Source organism: Mycothermus thermophilus (assembly GCF_041956435.1).
Source record: "Mycothermus thermophilus strain CBS 625.91 unplaced genomic scaffold VTJ04scaffold_1, whole genome shotgun sequence".
Lineage (NCBI taxonomy): Eukaryota > Fungi > Ascomycota > Sordariomycetes > Sordariales > Chaetomiaceae > Mycothermus > Mycothermus thermophilus.
In genome coordinates, this window is record NW_027191427.1 from 1,925,867 (window position 1) to 1,945,542 (window position 19,676).

Consider the following 19,676-nt stretch of genomic DNA (forward strand, 5'->3'; position numbering starts at 1 on the left):
GTTTAGGCAGACACCAAAAATGCAGGTGAATCTGGACTAAGTTTTGGGTTTCAGTTGTCCGTGACCTATTTTCTCTTTTTCCTGGCTCTCAGTCCAACTTCTCGTCTCAGTGAATCAAACCCTTCTACCTTGGTGGGGTTTTGCATTTTGCCTGAGCGTTGCCCCTCCATTGTATTCACAAACAACATTACCCTTCTCGACCGCCAGCCGCCGAAGATGGGGGACCCTGCTGAGACAGACGGCACACGGCCTCCTGGCCAGAATGTCATACACTCCAAACAAACCTTCGACAACGTAAATGCCCTCATGAAATGGCTGACGAGCAAGTCAGCGGATTCCCGGTCTCAGTGAGTTTCATTGCCAAATTCTGGACAGATGAGCGGTTCAGGCGTCTAACATGCCATCTCAGACATGCCGAAGAAACTTTTCAAAAGCTCCTCCAAGATGCGGTTCAGTCGAGGCAGTATCATGGCAACGGCCAGGCTTGTGTCATGCTGTGCAGCTTCATCCAGCAGTGTGCCAAGTCCACAGACGATGCCTTGAGGCAATGGGCCCTGTCTGAGGCCGTGTCCAAGCAGCTCTTCCATTTTTACCTGGAATGGTATGAGCACGACCCTCATCGTGCTCTAAGGCAGGTGTTGGACATTCTCGTCGTGTCTGTCACCTCCAACCCGAGCCCCGAGACTGGGAAAGTCGTCAAGGACCACATGCTCAAGGAGATTGTCGCCATCATCGCCCGAAAGTCGGTTCAGCAGTTGACAAAATCGGCACTGCAGTGTCTCGACTATCTCTTCGGAAAAAGGGCAGCCAGTCTCGCTGATGTCGCCCCGAAGTATCGGGATGTTGAGTCGTCAGTCGCCGACCAGCCCGAGCTCGCGCTCTGGAAGTCCTTCGCTTCACAACTCTTCACCTGGATGGTGCTGCCCCATGTTTGTCCGCTTTCTGGGAAATGCCTCGTTCACGTGTTTCGGAGCTTGATGGCGACGGACGGCTTGGGCTTCACCCTTGACACCTGGTGGCAGTGGCTTCAAGACGCCTTAGCACGGGAACCTGAACTTCTTGAGGATATCAAACACTATGTGCTTGGGCCCATCTTCAAATCCGACAAGAACATTGCGCTGAAGCTCTTGGACATGTCTAACAAGAGCAAGCTTCTGACAGCCATCGGCCACGAACTTGACGATTATGGCCTGCTGCTGCAATTAGCAACACTCGAGCTGGGGAAGAAGCATGGCATGGTCGGCGAACCAGGTACGTTGCGTAAGGATCATTAGATGGACGATACTAACGAAACGATGTTGGTAGGGAGCAAAATCGAGCAGTCGCCTGGAAAATCCGCGCCATTGCCCCTGGATGAGGCCTTGCTGGACAACTTGCTTGCACATCCTTCCGTGTCTGTCAGGTCCAGTGCGTTCTCGCTGCTTATTTCGTCGCAAGCAACAACGAAGCCATTCTCCGAGGCTGCTTTTGGCCTGTTGAAGAAACACCTCGCAGCGTTTCACGTCGACTATGAGGCTCGGGTCCGTAACGAGGTCCTTGGCTACACGAAGAACCTGATCAAGAGGGCCAAGAACATCATCACCGTTGCACAAAGGAGTCTTTCCGCTCACGAGTCTGCTGCAAGCAAGGATGGAACTCAATCCAAGAAGAAGTTCGGCCCCGAGGTGATGCTGAAGGATGCAACCGAGGCGAAAGATGTCCTTGAGAGGCACCAAGGCTTCTTGCGATGGTACACAGACTTCCTCAAGAACGAACTCCATCCCACAGCTTCCTATCAACGGCACATCACTGCAGTCAGAGCTATCCTCCTGCTACTCCAAATTGGCAAGCATGCTGGGGCCACAGACGACGTCGTTGATGAGGACATTGCGAGGCAGATTTCTTCCGACATCACCTGGATTCGACTTCTCCTCGACCTCCTTATCGATCCCTTCGATGACGTCCGGGATGGTGCCATGATTATTTTGAGTCTGCTTTCTCCAAACACCACTCCATCTCCGGAAGCACGGCCCTCAAAGTTTATCTTGATCCTCAGCCAATTCTGCCAGAGAGCAGGCAAGCTTGCGGACAGAACTGGCCGCGCCGACCACGGCGATGGAACGGCGCGTGCACATGGTCTCATGTGCAGCTGGCTGAGTAAACCAGACTCCCGCATTGCTCATCTCTCTGCCATCCTGGGAAAACTTGAGACGAAGATATCAAAGGCCGAAGAGGACTTGGGGCATGCCGCGATCGAAAACCCCATCCATCCAGACTTTGCAGCTATCGGGTAGGTTGCCCACATCCGGTACGTACTTGTGTTCAAAACAGTTACTGACTGTCCCAGGTATGTCTGGCAAGTCCTGGCCAAAGATACCTACTCGGATAAACAACTGGAAACCCTCCAACACCTCCAACGTCGCATCTTCTTCTGTGCGCAGCGCATCTGGTTCGCTGTTAAACACGTCCTTTGCGATGACGCTCCAGAGGGCCACTTGCCTGAAGAACTGGAAGATATTGAAGGGCTGGATACCAAAGACTTGTTGAGTTACAGCTTCAGAGCAGTACATGAGTCGAGGTATGAATCGATGTTCTGCCAGACATGCCGTGTTCTAACCAGTTCTCAGCAACCTCTTGCGTCTGCTTGTGGCGACTCTTCGACAGAAGAAGGCATCTGGCGTGCCTTATCCACCGCTGGATGTGTTTAGAGAAACCGGCTACCTCGCCTTTGAGCAGCTAGCCTCGCTTCGCCATCGCGGGGCTTTCTCGACAGTCTCTTATACGTTTACAACATGTTGTCAGCTCACACAACAGCTTGGCCAGGTGTATGATGACACAGAAGACTCCGAGGAGTTGCTTCGCGAGTGGTACCAGGTGAATAGAGTCAACCTCCCCTTACAGTTTCTCATACTGATGACGATCAGGGCGCTCTCACCCACATCAAGACTCAGGCATCAACCACGCGCAGGTCAGCCGGAATCCCTTCACTCATTGCGGCCATCTTGGCGGCGAACGCAAAGTCCCCGTCATTCCAGGAAGTCTATGAGAAGCTGGAGAGTATTGGAAAGAAAGTAGTCACCGTGGCGGAAACAGATGGCTCCAATCTCCCACAGGTTCACGCCCTCAACTCAATACGTGAAATCTTCCGGAGCTCCCTCTTAAGCAAGAAGGCCGAAGGTTACCTTGCTCGGGCCCTACACCTTGCGGCAACTAGCCTCAAATCCGAGGTATGGGCAATCCGGAATTGCGGTCTTCTGCTTCTACGCAGCTTGATCGACTGTCTTCTGGGTACCGGCGAGAGCAAAGCAGCCATCGAGTCGGGCTGGGACGGTCAGTCGATCAGGATCTCGTACAACAAGTATCCTACCCTGCCCGGCGTTCTCCTTGGCCTCCTGCGTTCGGTTGATGAGACCTTGGAGCAGTCATCGCAGTCTGGTGCCGCTGAGGCGGTCTTCCCTGTGCTCGACATCATCCGGCGTGCTGGCCCTCCAGAGGAGCATCGCGCAGAGCTCCGGAAACACATTGAGAACTATCTCGGCAGCCGCCTTTGGCACGTCCGCGAAATTGCTGCTCGTACGCTGTGCTCATTCCTCCTGCAAGGCGACTGGGCAGGGGAAATTGGGAGGTTCCTGGCCGAAGCAGGGACCAGTGCGAACCGACTACATGGCGCGCTCTTAACGGCCAGATTTGTCATCGAGCGACGGACAGACATTGCAGGGAGCTTGGTGACCGGTAAGATGAGCAAAGTTCCAGACCCTGGCATGGTCTCGTCTAACTTGGCAGCAGAGTCGGAGTCGATCGGCAGTCTCCTCACACATCTGGAGCAAAGGCAAGATGCCTTCCAGCGTTGTGGGGAGCTGAAGGCGGCGCATCTAGAAATCCTCAATCTCCTATCGAGGCTGGGATTCCACGAAAAGACCACAAACACAAAGGCTGCTGTCCCACCCCAAGATGTGACGAAAAACAGCGGTCCTTCCTCGGCCTTGCTCGACATCCAAGCATCACTGAGGGTGGTCTACAATGCAGCATCGTCAGCCGATGTGGAGCAGCTGCGACGAGAACTCATGCGTTTAGCTGAAACAGACGTCAACACGGCAATCAGGATGCTCGAGGCAGCACCAGAGGCATGGAGGCACGTGGGCAATCCGGAGGCCAGATCGGCATTATGCAATTTGTATCTGGACGTGTGCACATCGACCGCAGCCCCCGAGGTGCGAACACAGGCGTTACTCAACCTTGGTTCGTTGCTAGGCGAGCTCCTCAACAATGGGGATACGTCCAACCTACCAAGCGCGGCACAGCTCGACGGGCTTTGGCGTCAGCTGCAGAAGGGGACCATCATCAGTCCTTCCCTCTCGTGTGCCATTGTCGAGACGAGTGGGACCATCATGGCAGCCCTCCTCTCTCAGCCCTCGCAGGAGATCCCGGATATGGCGCCACGGCTGCAACATTGGGGAAAGCTGCTCAGCGAATGCCTGGACGTGAACAACGTAAGCCACCTCCCACCCGAAACGAAAACGTTACCCCAATCACCTGGCTGGGGGGACCAATCACCCGTGACTGACATGAACCACACAGTCCTTCGACACACGCTACGCCGCGGCATCAGCCCTCAAAGCCTTCTTCACCCACACTAAGACCGCTGGGACCCACCACACCTGGGCAGACGCGAAGTATCTACCTGTGCTCTGGGCACTGTACGACAGCCTGATAGACGACGATGACGAGGTCAGAGAGGCAGCCGCGGTGGCCGCGTCCAGCGTGTTAGGTAAAGGCCCAGTCATCGCGCCAATCGCGGCCGCGTCCCTCGCGCCGTGGATGGGGTCGCACTTCGGGAGTTCCTCTTCTGGCATGACCGAGGCCGGCCACCATGATGACCAGGACAAAGGCAACGATGATAACGGCAGCGGCGGCGGCGGCGATGTGACGTTCACATTCGTGGCTCGCGTGATCGGCAGGATGGTCGGCCAGCACCAGCCGTGGGTGGACGGCAACGACAGCAAGGCGTCCGCCGCCGCAACGACGACCTCCTCCTTCCAGTTGGTGCCAGCTGAGCAGATGCTCCGTGAGGCGTTGACTTTTGATGACTCATTGTTTGCCGCTGAGGAGCAGAACCTGTTTATTGACGAGGTGAGGGAGACGAAGAGGTGGCGAGGGGTGTACGAGGACATCATGAAGAAGAAGAACAAGAGCAAGGACAACGTGGCCAACGTCAACGTCAGCGCTGCTGGCGAGGCCTCCACCACATCATCATCATCATCTTCTTCTTCAGCGTACTCCCTCTCGGCCCTCTCGGCCGCCCTCAGGGAGTGGGCAGAGGCTGGAATGAAGGGCCTCCTCTCCCTCGCGATCAAGGGAGACGGGCCGTTGGGGTGGTCGACGGACCAGCACGTGTTCGCCGTCTGCGCGCGCATTGTGCTGTGCGCCGTCGCCACCGTAAGGACGGAAGAAGAGGAGGGTGGTGGTGGTAGCGCTGCTACTGCTACCCGGCTGATTGGGGATCTGTTGGGCAAGTTTCGGGAAGTGGGACTCAAGACGGGAGTTCACGGGTCGTTGTTGGAAATGGCGAGGGTGGAGCAGCAGCAGCAGCATGGCTATGGACAAGAGAAGGAGGGGGAGGAGAATGAGAAAGAGAGTCATCAGGTACCTGGAGGTGATATGACGCAGGGGCAGCAGGCGCAGGTACGCGGAGGAGGCAAAAACTGAGGACCGGGTGTCGTAGGTACTTGGTAGATTGAGGGAGTCAGCAGCCAAATGGAGGCTTGGAAGTTGGAAGAATACCAACTCAGTCATCGTACCGGATGCTTGGGGCACTCAGCACGCCACGATCCCGTGTTGATCTGCGTGCATTGCAGAATGGCCTCAGGTCGATGGGGCGTGTGGTGATGGATTGGGTTGAAGCTGGCGAGTTGGGGCGAAAGCTATCTCCCTGTAACAATGCAATTGTCCAGAGTCGGGGAGATTCAATCCATGTGACCACTCATCATTGCCCAACGGTTATCGGAGCAGAGATTGATGAAGTCCTGAGTACTGGACAAATCCGAATGTAAGATAGTCGACGCTCCTATGACGGGGGCCGGGGCTTATCCCGTTCTCCGGTCCACTATCTCATCCTCTTCTGCGGCCCAACATGCATCCCAGTAGTGTACATGGCCCGGTACCTGACTGAGGGGGTGATACGAGTTTGGACAGACACTGGGGCAAAGAATGCAGGAGGTACAGGAAAATTTCAGCTGCCATTGCCCATTGACGACGGCAAGTCTGGCCTGAGGGAGCCCGGAGAAGTCACAGGTTCGGCATTTGGTCTTCCGAATCGCGATCTCCCCCGTGTCCTATCTCTCCCACCATCTCCCGACAAACAAACTCTGTCGCCGACCTACAGTGACGTAATGGAAGATTTCGAAGCAACAGCTATCAAAAAACCCTCGTTTGAGGCGATGAGGGCGCCATTACACTAGGTGCCGGTAGTTTGGGTCGTCAGGGTCTCTGCTACGTGGCAGCCAGAGTGTGGCCGGTTTTGCTGAGGTTTTGACGTTTTCTTCGGATGCCGGAGCCGGGGGCGCAAAGTGGAGGCTTGGATTCGGGCTGCCTCCCGAGGAAAAGTGGGTCAGAATCGACCCGGTTGCCGGCCTGGTGGGGTAGGTTGCCAAGTCAGGGCCCGAAGACTGAGGCGGGGGCGAGGGCGGTCAGGGCGGTCAGGGTTTTTCTCACGTGCATTGCATCGGGTCGGCCGATTTTGCATCTCTGACCGTCTGTACCTTACTTTGTGAGGACAGATTGCATCCAAACAGCGCATTGATGGGGCGAAACCCAGAGAGGCCCGATTTCTGGTTTGCCTCGCGATTTTGCAAGTCGAAGATTGGGTTTTGCAAGCCGGGGCCCGCTCCGCTGGTCTGCTTTCTTGGGCGGGCAAGGCAAGGCAGGCAAGCGGGCGGGCGAGCGAGCGAGCGACGGGAGGGGCAGGGGAACCCAACTCAGCGTTGGTGACGTCACGGTGACAAGGGGCTGTTTCCCGATCCGCCTTGCGCCCAAACCTCCGCTCCATGCTTGACCTCGCAGCACGTAACGACGGTACGGCGGTGAGTCGGCAACCGACCTGACCAGGTTGGGTTGTAAAGTTTGTTTGATGGGTTTGCAGAAAAGCCTAGCGAGAGTAAACACGTCGCACGATGACCTCGCTCGGACAGATTCCCAGATCGACGTCATCAACCGGCCGATTTTGCAGAAGGCGTTCGGGGTTTGCGTTGGCAGTGGCTTAGCCGCACGAACCGGTCGCGAGGCGATCCTAAACGTTCGTCTTGTTGTTTGCCGCCGCCTCACGTCCCCATCGCCCGTCTTCTTGCGCGTCAACGGCGCTGTCGTAGCCCCTGCCGCGGTTTGTTATGCGACGGTTCCTCGGGCGGAGGTACTAGGTTGGTACCTCACCTCCTCTTTCGCCTCCGATACTGAGAACTTGCGCAAACCGGCTCACTCGCCAATGGGCTTCAGCGAGCAGCGCACGCGGCCCATCAAAGGACGGGAACGAAGATACGTAGTAGGACGGCGCATTGTAATGGACCTGCTCTTCGTTGAGTCAGCCGCGCTCGAGTAAAGTGTGGCCTTTTGCTCAAAATCTTGGGATGATGAGAAGTGGTTCTGGTTACCCAGGATCAGCTGTCACTTGACCGACTGCATCTTGGGCGCAAAAATGCCTCCATCTCCAGTCCTATCAGGGCGCATCGAAAGGGACATGATGAGACGTTGATCGAGTTGAAGACGGCATGTACTAGAGATCGTCACGGTGAGTGGCGGGCCCGCATCGTTGAGGAGGGGAGTGTCTGTCATGCCCATGTGGTCTCTGTCGCCGTCGCCATACCGACGCAGGATGGACGAGGACAGCTGGTCACTTGGTCGACGCGCGACTTTTGCGACGCTTCAAGATTTTTTTCCCCTCTTCAAAATCGTATCACCACTTCACGTGCTTCCCATTGGGTTTTCACATATCACGGGATTCACCAAAGACTTCACAGACTTACTTCCCCTCCTCGCAGGAGAGGGTCAAGTGACAGGGACCCCTGTTGTTCGTTCCCGCCGAGCCGAGCTGAGCTCAGCGCCCGCCCGGAAACCACGGGTGTCCCCGCCTTGCCCTTGCCTGCCAGGCTTTTCGGCTGATCAGCTTGGCGCCGAGAGGACGCTGCAAGCCACAACGCCACCGGGAGAATCGAAACTGTATCATTACCTTACTTTGTATTTCATATCACAATGTGGTAATTTACGACTCGTTTGTTTCGCCGGAACTTTCCCAGTCCAGACCCTCCCTGTATCCACTGTCCAAGGTAGATCCACCACTTCCAGACTCCCCTCCATCATGGATCATCACCTTCAACATCCAACCTCCCGGGCGTTTGGACCTACTCCGTATCATTAAGGAGCCAGTCCTTGACCAGCCTTGATGTATCAGCTGGCATCGCGAACGCACTATCTTCATGCCTCATTTCCCAGTAATTGCTTCTTCGACATGGGCTCAGTCGCGGGAGATTACTCTGTGCAGATCAAAGATGGAAAGGCTTCAATCAACATGCTGCGAGACAGCGATGCATTCTCAACCGACATCGACTCATGGCTCGATGACACCCTTTCTAGCCGGGTCCCAGGACCTGCCATCGACGACCCCAAAGCGGCACTTCACATTCGCATGTTCCACGCCGCCTGGCCCAATCACAGCGCCCAGGCTCGGTCCTACTCCCAGATGGGTCCCGAGAGGGCGTTATTCCGACAACCAATGAGGCTCCAAAGCAGGGGTCTGATCAACAGCGTCTTTTACTCACCTTCCGCACTAGCATGGGACCACTGGACGACTCATCCATGATCCAGCGCTGGCGTTGGCTGGCACCCATTATTGTGTGCCCCTCCTTCTCCTCCTCTTCCGGGGGGGATACCACTCCCGCGGCTTTTCTCGCAGATGCGTGCCTCTCTCTAAACTCGTCCACAGAACCTAGAAGACCACGGACTGCCGGATCCGGAGGTCCCTGAACCAACGCGGACGCAGAGACGCGGCAGCATCCAAGCATAGGTATCCCCCCAAGCGAGCTCGATCGATCCCCCACAGAGGGACCAAGCAAGGAGGAGTGGGAAAGTGCCGTTCCTGGGAGATCCATCCAGCCCACACACACACACACACCTCTCGCTCCTCTGCGCGCTTGTCGTGTTTCAAGTTTCATGCGCGATGGTCTGCGTCTCTTAGCCGCAGCCGGCCGGGACCGACGACAACCTGCAAGTTGACGCTTCCGGGAGGAGGGGCATGGCTACCCCAGGTTTGTTCGTCTGCGGCCCAGACGAGACCCATACGCTATGGGCGATCTAGGCCCAGGCTCGGAGGATCTGGGGATGAGAGTCGTGCGTAGGAAGCGGCGGCAAAGAGGTAATCGGTAATATTTGATGACTCCTCGACTCATCCAATTCCTCCGAGGCACGAATCATGGCCCGCATTCCCAGGTTGGCAGCCCCAGGAGAGTCTCGATACGACGAGGATGGAGGCTCTTCTCGAACCCTTTCTGAGTATCGTGCAGGACGCCTGTGCTGCAACCATCTAAGAAGTTCACAATGGATGGCCCAGAACGCTGGTTAGGCCCTGCATGATAGAATTGACGTCCATTGCGGCTCGAGGCGAGCTTCCCGGCAGAGAGGGGAGAAAGAACACCTTGATGTCTGCCGCCATACACACCACCACCACTACAGGCCACTGACACCACTATCTAGGAAGTTGTTTCCTCCCCAATTTAACGTTGTACAGTACCGAGCACGTCCGGTACCGGGAGAACACCACGGTGGGTTCCATGTAGCTGTGTTGCGCGCATGAATTTGGGGGTCACTTCGCCAGGTGGGAGGCGCTTGACAGAATTTTCGGGTTTTTCTTTGACTTACTACTAGGTTTCCCCACGCCCGTGCCGCCGCCACCGGCCGTTGGCCGTCAGCGGAGATGATCATCCGGCGTGACGGCGGCTGTACTACAATAGTAAGACGGTCCGCAAATTACGGTTTTTTTTTTTTTTTTTTTTTTTTGGTTGTGCGTGTGCGTGTATGTGAGTTCGAGGTGGTGTGTGCTTCTATGTGCGTATGTTATCACGGCTTTGGCTCGTCGCTATCACAACTCAGATCACTACTTCTAGATCCGCGGGCGACGACACAGCCACGGAATCGGAGGCTGCATACCGGCGGCATCACTGGACTAAACCCCTCCTCCATCTGCTATCTGGCCTTGATCAATCAACCTATCTTGATGTTTGGGACCTGGACGGGACGGATAGCTTCGGCCCTCCTTCAGTGTCTGATGTTAATATTATGGCTCCGATATGGGCGTTTCCAGGTGGTGAGATGGGCATTCTTCGTAAATCCTCCCACACAAATTCCATATTCCATGCCCGTGTCTTGGAAACCAGCTCGCTCGCTTATGCGATTCCGATTAGAGCCGGTAGCATCGGCCGCCGTCAGGATTGTATGGGATCGGGTGCATGCGCGGGCGGGCTGGGCAGTGGCGGATTTCACAAAAGAAGAGTCATACTTCGACAGACGACACAAAAAGGTCAGGACAGGGTTGGTTACGACGACTTGGAGATGCAGGACGCGTTCGACAGACGCGTTGGAGTGGATGGTTTGAGCCCGTCGCTGAAACATGCATCTCACGTACGGCTTTGCCAACCCACCAACATCATCTGAACTATCGACATTCGATGTTGGTGGTCGCAGGCTTACGAGTACGCCCCTTGGCTTGTATGCCGTGTAAGTTACCGTAATTAACGGGGAGGGGTACGTACCGTTACCGATGTGCGGATCCCGGTGGGTTGCCCAAAACGGCTGGGCCCGGACATTTCCTTGTGGCGCTGCGCTTGCATCTTCAGCTGTTGCCCGTTAGGGACGGGACTTTGGGGAACCCAGCAACACAGCCCACCAAACTTCGCATTCTGATCCACTCGATCCCAACGTCGCTCCAGAGGTGGCTGCCACGCAATTCACAAACCACTAGGCCCCTAGTTTCTGGACGGAGATGACCATGTGTTTGTTGGTCGTCAATGCTTGACCCAGCGACAACAGCAGCATCTCAGGTTCGCAGCCTGACTTTGAGGTTTCAGGGCTGAAGCCTGACCAGAGCTGAAGAAGCCCTGTCTCCCTCGTGTCGTCAAGTGAGGATTCCCGTCGGGCCAAAAACTGCCAGGGATCAGGTGACCCAAGCTCTCCAGAGATTATGCAGCACGGCAGAGCATCTTCCTCGAGGGCCCATTGGCCGTTGACCCGACGAAATGGGTTCCGCCGGGGTTTCTGGGGGAGTGAACACTGACTTGACATGGGGGGCAAAACCCAAACCCAGCGCGCTGGTTGCCCGCAAATGGGGGGAGAGACGGGAGGGCTTACGCCGTACACAGTAGCGTAATTAGGGGATGGAGGCCCGGATGGCAGACCGCGGGAAACCGAGTTCACTTGTGTTCACACATACACTAAGGTACGGAGTAGTTGGCATCGAGGGCTGTGCGGTCGAGCAGACTGAGACATGCAGTGAAGAGAAGATGGTGACGGAGTCCTCCGGAGAAGGATGTTAGGTTGTTGATCGGCAGGTACAGTACGTACTCTCCATTCAGATATCGACAGATGCGATGCCAAGACACACACGCCTGACTTTCCAATCCCAGGCTGGGCCTCGATTGCAGGCGGGAGGCCACACATGCTCCTGCCCTGAACAACCACCTCACAGCCCACGGGCAGCCTACTTCCTGCACCCTAATGCATCACAGCGGGTCCAGCCCACCCAAGGCGACGTTTAGCGGCATAGGTCGGGTCCAGTGGCAGCTTCCCTCCCTCCGGCTCTCTCATCGAGTGTCGTACTGTACGTACCCGACCCAGTACTAGGAAGTCGACCTGCATTGGATGTCCTCTCCACATGGCCTGCAGGAGGTGAGTTTTTTCTTTTCTTCCAGTCCAGGCGGAGACTATCTTCCTTCAAGGCCAAGGTCCCTCCCACCCTCTGCTGGGGGCGTGTGCATGCATAGCAGCAGGCCTACACCGTATGTATGGATGTACATCTAAGTTACCGACGTCGGGGCTCGCATGCCGTCTGTCTAAGCCCTCCCCACCTCCCACCCGCTTGTCGTACTCTAATAATACGAGCCGCTCACCCTCCTCTTGCTTTCTCTTCCTCCCCTTCTGTTCACCACGAGGTCTTCCTCGCAAAACCCCGTTCTCTTCTTCTATTCGCGGCTGCTGGTGTGCCCGCCAAGCTCTCCCCTCCCGGCACCGTCACCTTAAGCTCACCTTCACACCTTGTTTCTTATTTACTATTCGTCTTCCGGCTCGCCCTGCCCTGTTCCCCGAGCGCTCTCCCCGCCCGGGTTTTTGTTCACCTTTCCTTGTTTTCCTCTCTCTGTATTGCCCTCCCACGTCATCATATCACACCCAGAGACACCATGCCGCCACAACTATTACCCGCCTCGGCTGCTGCCTTTGCGCCGCGCGCCTCCTCCGTCAACGTCGTCCTGGGGTCCAAGGTCGAGCCATGGCTTACTCAAACTCTTAAGCGCATCAACAAGATCAAGCGTCCTCTCAACAGCGTACCCCAGCACCAGCGATGCCTCACCGAGACCTTGTCAAATCCCAACGCCATCTGGACGCTATGCTCGCTCCTCCTCCCCAAGGCCCCCGAGGCCGAACTCAGGAAAGACAGCAATCCCCTGGTTGAGGCGCTCAGCAACTACCAAATGATCCACATCGAGGCCTATATCGTCCACGTCGACATGGTGTTGAGGAACGAGGTGGCCTACAAGCTGACTCCGGAAACCATCGAGGCTCTCATCGCTTACCACAAGGACATTCACTGCGTCGATGCCAAGGCCAACACGTACGACTGGTCCGACAAGGAGAAGCAGTGCAAGAAGCTGCACGACGACTTTGTCCAGGCCGTCAACAAGTTCGTTTTCCGGACCCATGTGTCGGCGCTCGAGGGGCTCGAGGAGGATGGTGCCGGGGAGTTGCTCGGGGGGAAAAGCGACGAGGTCAAGAACAGCATCATGGGCATGTTCAAGCCGCTTCTGCCGCCGCCGCCCAAGGTCGTCGATGTCATCCGCCAGCCGCCGCTTCTACCCAGCTCGCCCGCCGCCGCCCTGTGGTCTCAGCCGTCACCTCCCGTATCGCTGCCGGCTCCCGTCGACTCCTGGAAGATCCTTCCGTCAAGCCCGGGCGTTCCGACGACCACAACCGCGGACTCGGGAGCCTCCATCTGGGCTTCTATCGGTATCACTGACGTCCAGGTCTCTCCGACACCCGCCCTGAGCCAGCCGTACTCGGCGCCGTACACGACTGCCGGCCTGTACTACAACACGCCGGCCGTCTCGGCGCCGATTCCCCAGCTTCCATTGCCCAGCATGCTGGCGCCTCCTTCGTGCGGCATCAGCGTCGGGTACAATACGTTCGGCGGTTGGGACACGCGCTTTCAGGAGTACGCCACCACCATGTGACAATCACCACCGGCGGTCACCGGAACCAGCTACCCGGCCGTGACGACATCACCACCATGATGATGAGCGTATGCATCGCCAGCCAAAACAGACGACAGACGCGCGGTCGGTTCTGCATCAGATTGACATCCATCCATCCGTGGGCCGCCGGGCTGGGGAGACAGCGTGGTGATGATGACGACGGAATCGTCCGAATCGTTACTGCGAGGCGAGATTCGAGATTGTCACAACACCCCTGAGGCGGACTCGGGGCATCTCGCCCCGCGGAGCTATACGACCTGTTGGTGCGACGACCGAGCGCATTTGTTTTCTCAAGATGCCACCGCGAGGTCGGTTCTTACTCTCTCGACTTGCTTCCTTTTTTTGTCTCATCACACAACATGGCCGGATCATGGAGGGCGGATCTTTGCTTGCATTTCCAGCAGCATAGCATACAGGTTATTTTGTTGATTTTGTTTTGTGTTTTGTTTTCCTTGTTTTCTCGGATCATAAGAGCAGATGCAGCAATGCACCCCACCTCGGCAGAGACCGAGCAGATCATCTTCTTTTTTTTTTTTCTCTCATTTTTGTTTTCGTTTTCTATTTGTTTTTGGGTCAGGAATTCGGTTCGGGGCGGTTGGTTTAACATGATACCCCTGCATGTGTTCTACCCGGACACATCGCGTCCTCTCTTTTCCCCCTCCTTCACGCCTGTTTTTCTTGTCTTATGGATAATGTTTAACGGCCTTGACGACACGGACACCTACCTCACCCACTGGCGGGGCGGGGTCATTTTCGCTACGAAGATGTTCACGACCACGCACACGACTTTCCGGGGCCGGCTTCCCCGATGGATGTGATGAACGGTTGGTTGCTCTTCGTGAGCAAGGCCGGGGATATTATCTAGCATCGACAGGGCGGATATCAGGGATATCGCTGTTTGAGGCAGACACTGGTTGTCGACAAGAAGGAGGCGTTGCACACCCACACCGGGGTCGGGGTCCCACGGAGCCACGGTTTCGGCGTTGGGTGTTGATGGAGGCTCGGGAGGATGGGACGCCAATATCTTCCATGGGGGACACAACGAAGACCGCCACGGACGAGAAAGCAGACAACTGGTTTTGTCTGCATAGTCTGTTTCCGAACTTCGCCATGGAACTCTCCTTTCACGACTTCGATTTCACCCTCTCGAGACGATCGCCGACGTCCACTTTCAGAACGGGACCGATTACTGCTACGACAAGGCGCGACGGTGAATACACACGATGACCATTCACTCCTCCAACTAGATATACCTGCGAGACGGGATAGGTTCTAGGAGGGATTGAGAGTGTGTGGCACGGCAGATTGTTTGCCTTCGGCTGCGTAGGTCAGGTCAAGGCTCTCGGGCATCTGGGGTGGTTGGTTAAGGAGGTTTGGATGGGGAGGGGAACTTGAGTGATCATCGGAAAGGGAGGTTTCAGAGCTTGGGGTTTGGGCAACGGACGAACCGTGGGACATCCACCGCGGGTTCTGTGGCGACTGAGCCTAACGTCTTGCTCTACATCCAGCCGCTTTATTTATCAGGCTTTGGGGAGTCAAGTGTTTGGCTTTCGCAGTCACGGGAGAAGTCCGGCTGGTTTTTACCGCAGCGAGATGGGGGAGCACTGGTCTCTTTGTCTCCGGAGAGGGGTGCCGGCTGGAGCTGCGCTTCGTCGGACATACCATCCCCTGGAGGAAGGGAACACGGTGCTCCTCCCATCGAGCAGATGTGGGAAAACTTGGCTCGGACATGGGCATGCTGGGAACAACACAGGTATCTAGCGCCCTGGATGGCGGCTGGAGAAAGATACCATGATAGTTTGGATATTGCGCTCTCTCTCTTGTTGTTTGTCTGTTTTCTTAGCTGACGCACCGAGAACTGGATTCTGGTGTTTTCTACATATCTGAGAATGCATATAGTATTTAATATCAAACAAACAAAACGAGTATTTCCATGACCGACCTTCTGGTGATTTGATGAAATACCTGACAACGTCAAAACCTCTTGAGTTTGAACTCGGTTCGGAAAGGAACTGTGTTTGTGGTCTGCTCTGGGTTACGCAACGCACCTGCTCATTGGTCAACCCCGGATGCCGTTGTGTGTAAAGCCAAGTGACTCTTCCTACGCACATATCCGTGGTTGGTAACGCGTCCTGCCCGACGGATCGGTCCGGGTGGACGGCTGACGGCTGACGACACTGGTGGTGGCTGCGCCACCACAGGACATATATATAGGTACATACTAGGTTTGGATACACCTTTTCCTTCCTGGGGCTGTCGCGTCGGGGAGCGGGGCGTGGGTTGGGGTAATTTTTAGGTCCCGTCGTGTACTTTGTCATGGGGTCGGTCATTCCAGTCAGGCAGTCGGCGGCTGAGCCGCTGCTTCGGAGGCTGATAATACAACCACAGCGAGCTTTGTATGTATGTACGTATGTACATACAGCCCAGCTCTGCTTGGGGGCGTGAAGTTCAAGATATGACGTGCTAAGCCGAAGTCTTGGTTGGGAAGTATGTACTGTAGGTAGGACGTATGTCTGGATGTACTGTACATGTATTCGGGGAGGCGGTGCACGGCATAGCCAGGACAGCATACGATCGGGCTGAAGGGATGGGGTGCCTGCGTTGGCTGGTCGCCACAATACAGACAGGCACACCATCGCACTCTCATCATAATCACCATCATCACGAGGAAGCTAAGGTATCTGAGTTAGATCAGGTAAGTAATCATGCGACCAACCGCAAGACCCGGCTGTGCGTCGTGCGACTGCTGTGCTATCTCCTCCGAGCCTTGGACCCTCCTTCAAGTCCTACCTCCCTCCCTACCTACCTATCTAACCCCTCCTCCATCATGGATGTCATACACCGGGAAAGATGCTGTACTGTGCAGTAGGCCGCTCCGTCGGGATCCATGTCATATCATGCATGCAGACAGACGGACAAACCGCAGACAGCCGCAACCGTTGTGAAGGACAAAAGACGGAGGAGGCGAAGTCGGTTGGCCGCGGAGAGACGCCATACGCAATACTTGCCTGCGCAAGGCAGAACCAAACAAGATCAGATATGGCTGGCTGGTTGGTTGGCTGGCTGGCTGACATCAGCAACTGCTGCTGCAGGATTCAGTATATAGGATTTAGGTATGGTCCTAATGCGATTGGTTTTGAATCCGATGCTTACTTAGTTACCTTACCCAACCCACGAGGAAGCTGTATAGGTCGGATAGGCTGAGCCTTGGATAAGCATAAGCGAGATGCTGCAGAGGGATGGTTGGTTGGATTGTACATGCATATTTTTTTGTTGTGCAGACGGATTGTACATATGTAGACAGCTACAAGGTACAAGGCAGATGTCTACCTACCTACCTATGAGTGGGTGACTATATGTATATCAACCAGTCTGCCTTGTATGTACATACATACGTAAATGGCACACCGAGATTGGCCTGGTTTGATGTGCAGTTGGTTGGATCCGAGAGAAAAGGCCTATTCATCCAACGGTTTTGCGGTCTCGCCGAGGCATGTGAATGTAAGCCACCCTGTTACCAAATCATTCTCTCAAAGGCTGTAGCGGCTTTCCAATACACGGCACTGCACGGCGTACGACTAGAGGGCGCCAAATGGATGGCACTGGCTTCAGGGCTTTTATTGCCACGTGATTGATGTACACCCCACATCGACACCCAGGACACTCCCATGGTAGTACTACGTACCTAGGCATCTTCCACTATCTCCCCTGCCATACCCACGCTCCTTTCATATGCCCGTTTGGCAAACCTCTCAGACACAAACCTCATAATGTTTACCCTCCCTAGGTATAACTCACCCCTGAACCAACCCGGGACTAACCACCCCCGACCCTCCCACGACAGTTTCCTTGGGCTTGGTTATCTCAAAGAACTCCGTCAGCCCTTTCACCACGACGTCCACGTTCATGTTGATCTGCGGCATCTTGTCGTAGCTGCCCTCCTTCATGATGGCCACGAGCGCCAGGAACCGGTCCACCTCGCGGAGCATGATGGGCCGCTGCGCGTCGGCCAGCACCATGCCGCTCTCGGCCCACTCGCACGCCACCTGGTCCTCAAGTGGCTGGCACCACGGCTCGCCCTCGAGCCGGTCCCGCCACTGCTTGGTCCGGCCCCAGGACCCGTACACCTCGGTAAAGTCGATGATGACGTCGACAAAATCCGAACAAATCTCGTAGCTGGCCATGTCCTCGGGCGTGCTGTCGGTGGCGATGTAGATCTTGGTGTTGACGTCGAAGAGGTACGCCTTTTCGAAGCGGCAGGTCCGGCAAAGGTTGGTCAGCATGGCCTCGAGCTGGCCTAGCCGTGGGATGAGCTTCTGGATGACCTTGCTAAAGGCCTCGAAGATGCTGTGGTTGTAGATGGAGGTGAGGTGGAAGTTGACGGGGGCGCTCTCGATGCCGGCATCCGAGAGCTCGTCCTGGATGCGGATCGTGATGTCGCGCTGGATGTCGAGGCGGTAGTCGTCGCTGAGACCGTCGACCTTGTGGATGAAGACTTCGATGTTGATGTGCGGGTAGCTGCGTTGGAGGTGGAGGATGGTGCTGTTGAGGCGGGCGACGGATTCTAGGTAATCGTCTTGGGCGTCGATGACCCAGATCAGGGCGCCAATCTCGCCAAAGATGGCATCCACGTCGAAGCTGACGTTGGGGTTGTCGAAAATGTCGATCTGTCCCGGGAAGTCGAATACTTGAAAGTCCATAAACGAGCTGCCCTCAGTGTCAGCCTTGGTTCGCAGCGAAGTAGAGGTTGTCTACAAGCCCTACCTTAGGCTGTCTTTCTGGACGCGTGCCGTGGACTCGAGAAACAACGTCTCGCTAGGAGGTAGCTTATGGAAGACGACGCTCGATATTGATGACTTTCCGCTCCTGCCAGGCATGTCAACAATCCAAACTGTCAAGAACAAACCCCATATTCTCACGCCGTCACTCACCTCCTCTGACCCATCAACAATAACCTTGGCTTCCCCTTGGTATGTACGGCCGTCGGGTCAGGTACCCTGACGCCATCCTTCTTTTGTAGCCGCTGGCGGTTCTGTTCATAAACACGGTGAAGATTTAGCACTGCCGGACTGACATATCGAGCTGGACCAGGGCGGGAAGGCCCGCCCGCCGGGTCGAGGGACGACGCGTCCTCGTCTTGCACAGAAGCACGAGACATGGTGGTGATGACGCAGAGTAACAATCCCCAGCAAGCGCAGACGTCATCCGCCGGGTCCGGGTCTCCGAGAAACGCCCAACACGACGCGCCCAACGACAAAGATCCTTTGCTTGTTGATGGCTCCCACTCGGGCTGATGCTAATGCTGCAGGCCGTATGCTTCTGGCAGCCTGAGAGTTTGCTCCCTTCGTTTGCAGATTGGGAAGAAAAAGTCGCGTATTGGCTGGCCGGAAAGTCGGAGCCGGCCGAGACGGGAAGCAAGGCTGCGCGGACTTGAGACAGAAGAGACACAAGCCCGAGTGATAAGAAGGTGACCACGGGTCGTGGGAGGGTGAGATATGTGTGCGCACGCGCGCTTGCTTGTGCGAGAGTGCAGGGAGAAGAGAAGACGAGAATCAAGGGAGCTCGGCGCACCCCGACACGAGACACGAGACACAAGTGAGTGAGTGCCTTGTGGTCACTGCTGTCGTGACAGCGCGCCGGCGTCAGCAGCAGCGACCATGTTCATGTCGGCGTCCCATGATGGCTCTTACTCTATTCTCTGGACGAGCCAGAGAAGGATGACGGTTGAGAATCGCTGGGAAACGGAGGCGTGGCAAGGGGTCTGTGGGTTATAGATATGTATATATATGGATCCCTCGAGAAAACCAAGGCAACGGGCATAGCCGGACCCGTCGTCCTATCATGGTACTGCCAATCGAAACAAGGAGAGACTGATGGCTCGGTTTACCAACCAAGGTCACCGCAAATCCAAGCAGGCCACAAAAAGTTTTGGGAAATCAGGCGTTGTCTGCCTGTGTGGCCTGTGCTGTTTCTCCTCTGGGATCAAGGGATGCTTGACGGACAAGCCGGCATCCGGGAGAGTACCTGGGTCCTGAGGACGAGGGTGTCTGCCTACGCGGCTGGGAGACACTGGCCGAAGGAAGACGCCAGGTCAGGGTTCCCAGCCGGGGTTCCTAACAGACCAGATATGGCGATGAGGCGGCCGGAGGAGTCATCATGGACCGTCCAGACGTTCACGTTTTGTTGGATCGAGGG

General features: G+C 55.9%; 7 protein-coding genes across 7 annotated transcripts; 5 read left to right on the forward strand and 2 right to left on the reverse strand.

Annotated features, from left to right (window-relative positions):
- Positions 1-216: 216 nt before the first annotated feature.
- On the forward strand, positions 217-5,685 carry VTJ04DRAFT_708 (uncharacterized protein; the record flags this gene model as incomplete). Its single annotated transcript, XM_069365367.1, has 8 exons — positions 217-347; positions 410-1,251; positions 1,306-2,269; positions 2,327-2,557; positions 2,607-2,853; positions 2,904-3,711; positions 3,766-4,469; positions 4,558-5,685. The coding sequence occupies 8 exons, from the start codon at positions 217-219 to the stop codon at positions 5,683-5,685; spliced, it is 5,055 nt and encodes a 1,684-aa protein (XP_069223317.1).
- Positions 5,686-7,022: 1,337 nt separating this feature from the next.
- Positions 7,023-7,570, forward strand: VTJ04DRAFT_709 (uncharacterized protein; the record flags this gene model as incomplete). The annotated part of the gene is made up of 2 exons (XM_069365378.1): positions 7,023-7,058; positions 7,175-7,570. The coding sequence occupies 2 exons, from the start codon at positions 7,023-7,025 to the stop codon at positions 7,568-7,570; spliced, it is 432 nt and encodes a 143-aa protein (XP_069223318.1).
- A 4,843-nt stretch (positions 7,571-12,413) lies between these two features.
- On the forward strand, positions 12,414-13,460 carry VTJ04DRAFT_710 (uncharacterized protein; the record flags this gene model as incomplete). The annotated part of the gene is made up of 1 exon (XM_069365390.1): positions 12,414-13,460. The coding sequence occupies one exon, from the start codon at positions 12,414-12,416 to the stop codon at positions 13,458-13,460; it is 1,047 nt and encodes a 348-aa protein (XP_069223319.1).
- Positions 13,461-13,516: 56 nt separating this feature from the next.
- Positions 13,517-13,910, forward strand: VTJ04DRAFT_711 (uncharacterized protein; the record flags this gene model as incomplete). Its single annotated transcript, XM_069365401.1, has 2 exons — positions 13,517-13,569; positions 13,625-13,910. 2 exons carry the CDS (start codon positions 13,517-13,519, stop codon positions 13,908-13,910), a joined length of 339 nt encoding a protein of 112 aa, XP_069223320.1.
- Positions 13,911-13,966: 56 nt separating this feature from the next.
- VTJ04DRAFT_712 (uncharacterized protein) lies at positions 13,967-14,708 on the forward strand (the record flags this gene model as incomplete). Its single annotated transcript, XM_069365412.1, has 2 exons — positions 13,967-14,175; positions 14,246-14,708. The coding sequence occupies 2 exons, from the start codon at positions 13,967-13,969 to the stop codon at positions 14,706-14,708; spliced, it is 672 nt and encodes a 223-aa protein (XP_069223321.1).
- A 258-nt stretch (positions 14,709-14,966) lies between these two features.
- VTJ04DRAFT_713 (uncharacterized protein) lies at positions 14,967-15,537 on the reverse strand (the record flags this gene model as incomplete). Its single annotated transcript, XM_069365423.1, has 2 exons — positions 14,967-15,312; positions 15,530-15,537. 2 exons carry the CDS (start codon positions 15,535-15,537, stop codon positions 14,967-14,969), a joined length of 354 nt encoding a protein of 117 aa, XP_069223322.1.
- A 1,738-nt stretch (positions 15,538-17,275) lies between these two features.
- On the reverse strand, positions 17,276-18,639 carry VTJ04DRAFT_714 (uncharacterized protein; the record flags this gene model as incomplete). The annotated part of the gene is made up of 3 exons (XM_069365434.1): positions 17,276-18,188; positions 18,246-18,347; positions 18,413-18,639. The coding sequence occupies 3 exons, from the start codon at positions 18,637-18,639 to the stop codon at positions 17,276-17,278; spliced, it is 1,242 nt and encodes a 413-aa protein (XP_069223323.1).
- Between the last annotated feature and the right edge of the window lie 1,037 nt (positions 18,640-19,676).